The 4898-nt window shown below is 35.5% G+C and overlaps 1 protein-coding gene across 1 annotated transcript; it reads left to right on the top strand.

The window, feature by feature from the left end:
• The first annotated feature begins 881 nt into the window (after positions 1-881).
• LOC106343594 (RNA polymerase II C-terminal domain phosphatase-like 4) lies at positions 882-2133 on the top strand. The gene is given in 2 exon segments (XM_013782851.1): positions 882-1667; positions 1669-2133. Coding segments are annotated over 2 exon segments (912 nt in total). The 5' UTR covers positions 882-1037; the 3' UTR covers positions 1951-2133.
• Positions 2134-4898: the final 2765 nt, after the last annotated feature.

A 4898-nucleotide genomic window follows, 5' to 3' on the forward strand; every position in this document is an offset into this window, starting at 1 on the left:
TGTCTTTTTCAGTTGCATTTATGAAATATCCTAAAACGAATAAAACTGTCTAATTTATTACTTGTCTTTTCAGTTACATTAATGAAATATGCTTAAATGAATTTAAACTTCCTATTTTATTGTTTGTCTTTTTCAGTTACCTTAATGATAATCACATGGGTTTCTTAATAAGGTCTTTTAACATAATTGAGTTATGGACATTTAATTTTTATCTTTATCTCAAAACAAAAAATATAAATAATTTATTATTAATAAAACATCTAAAATCATTTATATAAATCAGCTGTTTTTATATGTTAAATTCTTCATATAAGTTTAAAAAATCATTGTATTTTTAAAAAATATGTATAAATAATTTATAATCTTTTATGCCATACTAAGTCATTATATAATATTTCTTCATATTTTACATTCATAACCATTGTTTTTATATATCGTATACAATTCTCTAATTACGTGCATATGTTCAATTTGTTTATATGATATCGACTATTCGTCATAAATCAATGGTTTAAGACCTCAAAAAAATAATTTACTTAGTGAATATAATACATTAAATAGTACAAATACATCATTTAGTTAATTAAATAATCAAAATTTATATCAGCGCATCAGCATCTAGTTCAACAATTACAATTTGTGTTTGTAGTTGAGTGAGTAGAAAGCCCAAAACCCAAATTCCATAGGAATGGAAATTAGTCAAACTAAAAGGAAAAAAGAGTATAACAGTCAATTAGAAGATTTTTTGGACGCGCTCCTGAATAAATGAAAACGCGGATAAAGTAAAAGGGCATAATGGTGAATCAGGTAGTTTGCAGTTTCCTTTTTTCCTAGTGAGTCTCTCTCTAGTCTCTCCCCCCTCTATAAATTACAACACCTGTTCTGTGTTAATCCCAATGACCACTTCCTTCGACACTCTCCTCTCCAGCCTTGTCTTACAAAAAAACTAGGGTTTTTTATTGTTGTTGTCCTTGCTCGATTCCACGATTCTCTGATCAATCCTCTCTGTTATTCTCAACCTAATCAGAGAAAAAACCATGTCTATACTCGAAACTCTGTCTCTCGAACCAAACCCCAAAAGACAGAAGATCGAACCGGTGCCCTACGACTCCTTGTCTTCTACCACATGTCTTCACTCGTTCGCTTGTCACGGAGTCTGCACAGCCTGCAATTCAATGGTCGAAAAACGCCACTTCAGATCATTCCACTATTTCTCCGACGGTCTACAGATACGCCACGAGGCCTTGGCCTTAGCAAAACGTCTCACAACTAAGTTCTATTGTACGGGCGAGAAGAAACTCCACTTAGTCCTTGATTTAGACCATACCCTTGTCCACACCACAAGTGTCCCATCTCTCACCGAAGCGGAGAAGTATCTTATCCAAGAAGCTGGTTCAAGGCACGATCTCTGGATGTTGAAATCCGACCAAGATCCCGTCGAACGCTTGATAAAGCTACGTCCTTTTGTCCACGATTTCTTGGAAGAAGCACACAAGATGTTCAAAATGTATGTTTACACAAAGGGTAACCGCTATTACGCTGAATCCGTCTTGGAGATGATCGATCCGAGGCGAATCTATTTCGGTAGGAGAGTGATCACGAGGGAGGAGAGTCCTTACTTGAAGACGCTTGATTTGGTTTTGGCTGATGAGCGTGGTGTGGTGATTGTGATTTGTGGATGATAGACGTGATGTGTGGCCTGATCACAAGAGTAACTTGGTTGAGATTAGCAGTTACGAGTATTTCAGGATGAGCAATATTGGCCAGTGTTCAAAGCCATACTCTGAGGAGAGGCTAGATGAAAGTGAATGCAACGGTGGGTTGGTTAATGTTTTGAGGTTATTAAAGGAAGTTCACTGTGGATTCTTTAGAGTCAAAGAAGACTTGGAGTCAAAAGACGTGAGGTTGCTCCTACAAGAGATTGAATTCAATCGTGGTGTACTATACTAAGAATCTTTTATTCTTTAGTAACTTCATTTAAGCAATATAACTCTGTGATCTCGTTCATATGTAAGAACTTTGCAAAGTTATTTTGAATGGAAAACTTTAAAGCATATTCCATATGAGGTGAATGTGGGTATTTTACTATGTTTCTTTCGCATTAATCCAATCTAATCCGCAAAGTCCAATGAAGTACAAAGCATTGTTTTCAGTATTTACTTCTACTTATACAAGCAAAAAAAGGACTAATGGCTTATCAGACACACGCTGAAACGTACCAGTCTTTGGGAGTCTTGGCAGAGATTCAAAAACCAACATGTGCTGAGGATGCTTATGCTTCCTTGTTACAATGGTGCAAGATTTTTATATGCTTTGGGTTTCGGTTTCACTTCAATCTCATTGATGTTTCTCACAAGATGACTTCCGGCTGTTTCTTACAACAGTGGTTTAGTTATGATACTCTTGGGGTTTGCATGACAAGATGACTATCCTGAACTGTGCTGTTTAAGCACTTATTTGTTTGTGGTAAGCCTGTAAGACTAAGGAACAGTGTATGAATTGGTTCAAATAGATCGAATCAGTGGACAAGGATTGAACACCTTACACTAACACATTCAACATATATGGTCCATTATATTATTAGACACTTGACTATTATTTTTAAAACTTTATTTGTGTTCCCCTAAGTAGTAAGAAATCTAATAAGACAGTTGGACTAATCCTTGTAAGATAAGAACTCACATAGGATAAAAGGCAACCACATTTCAGAAGATATCAGTCATTTAACCTGTTCCATTAAAATTTTGCCAAAAAAAAAAAATCTCCTTCTTTACTCAGGCTGAGACATGTTTCTAAGATCATATATGTTCACATGTCTTCCTAACATCATTACATTAGAAATACTCGCTAGAAAGTATAACTACTGAGTTTGATCCAATAAAAAAGTATAACTGCTGAGTAACTACTTCACTTATAGAATATTAACGTTTATTTTTAACAGTCACTAGAAAGTAGAAGCAGAAATCTCAATTTGTTTTGAACTAAACAGAGTTCTTAATAAGTAGAAAACATTTGTTCAAAAAAGAGTAGAGTAATGTTAAAAAAAAAAAAGAGTAAAAAAAAGCCCATGTAAAATAAAAAGTAGAAAACCGGATCAAAATAAAGTAAAGAGGGTTATAATAGTCAGTTATGAAATGTTTACCCGCGATAAGACGGCACAGTTAGAATGACAAAGACCAAGCCCAGCATTCGATTATCTTTTCGACGGTTTACAGCTAAGCCACGAGGCTGTAGCAGTAACGAAGCATCTCACCACAATAGTCTCTTGTTTTAACGAGACGAAACTTCACTTAGTCCTTGACTTGGACCACACGCTTCCCGACTCCACTCCTTTTCCACGCCTCACCGAAGCAGAGAAGTATTTGATCAAAGAAGCGGCTTCAATTTCAAAGGATGATCTGCGGAAGCGGAATGCCGACGGTGATGATCCCATGGAATTCTTGACAAAACTACGGCCTTTTGTTAGCGATTTCTTGGAAGACACCAACAAGATTGCCAAAAAAGAAAAAAAAACCCAACAAGATGTACTATCCCTTGAAGAGGACAGAGTCGTTCCCACGATTAAATCTCGTGTTGACTAAGAATCTTTTATTCTGTAGAAACTTTATAAGTCTGATATCGTTCATATGTAAGAAATATTAAGTATGTTTGCAAAGTTATTTTGATTGCTAAATTCTTAAAGCATATTTTATGTACTATATATATCTTTCCCGTTCATCTAATTTCGGTTAGGTAGATAATATGTCCGCAAAGCATTGTATTTAGTATTTACTTCTACTTTATACAAGCAAGAAAAAAAAAGACTAAAAGCTCAGACATATGCTGAACTGATCCAATCTTTGGGACACACTTAGCAAAGACAAAAACCAACTTGCGTTGATGATGCTACTGTTTCTACTGCGCTGCAGGATTCTGATATGCTTTGGGTTTGGGTTTCACTTCGATTTCATTAACGTTTCTTACAAATATGGTTTCTGGTTCCTGCCTATAAAACCTCTCTCACACAAACACAGCCAGTTAAAGTTCATGTAGATCTAAAGTTTAGTTTTATTAGAAATGCTATTTTATTCTCAATTAAACATTCGATCAAAGATAAAACTGTAAAACAAAACCAATTTGATGAGTACAGAAGCTGAGCTGGCACAAGAAGACTCTTTGAATGAAGCTGAGCTGGCAACCTGAAGAAAGAAGAGACGGTTAAGAGATAGTATAAATAGACCTCTTTATCTCTACGGATCTTGTAATTGGGATTTTTAGGCAAATCAAAGGAGTGTCTCTACATTTGAGGCAAGTTCAGACAGGTTTCTCTCTGGTTTGAAGGACCTTGGCGTTAGGGTTCATAGATTTCCCATCTTGGTATTGTTACGGTTCATACGATAAGCAATAAGATCGTCTTTTTCATCTTAGAGTCTTATCACATTTGAAGGAAGGTTATTTAGAAAAGCTTTGATAACAATATAACAAACTGCACTCAAAATGTAAATTAGCGGACTAAAATATGAAAATAATTAAAAATTAATCCAAGATTATAACCATGTCATAAGAAATTTATTTCTACTAGTTTTTTCAAGAGACTATTTCTCTTACAAAAACAAAAAGAACGACACTAAAAGTCAGGGTCAAAGCTGGACCATTAAATGTCTGATAATAGCTTCACATATTCTGGGGCATGGCTTTGAATGGGTTTAGTAACAAGGCCCATTACTCTGCACATTTTTTGCAAGCAAGCAAAAGAGAAGAAGATTAGAATCAGCGAAAGCGTATTAAAATGTCCCTTCACCAATACCTGTTTGTCTGTCCAGCAAGCCGACACGTGTAAACGTCGCCACGTGACGTCTCCGCCAACGCGTTTGGATAAATCCCGTTCACTTTTTTTGCTTGTTAAGGTATAACAACAA

The sequence above is a fragment of the Brassica oleracea genome, chromosome C5 (assembly GCF_000695525.1).
Source record: "Brassica oleracea var. oleracea cultivar TO1000 chromosome C5, BOL, whole genome shotgun sequence".
Classification (NCBI taxonomy): domain Eukaryota; kingdom Viridiplantae; phylum Streptophyta; class Magnoliopsida; order Brassicales; family Brassicaceae; genus Brassica; species Brassica oleracea.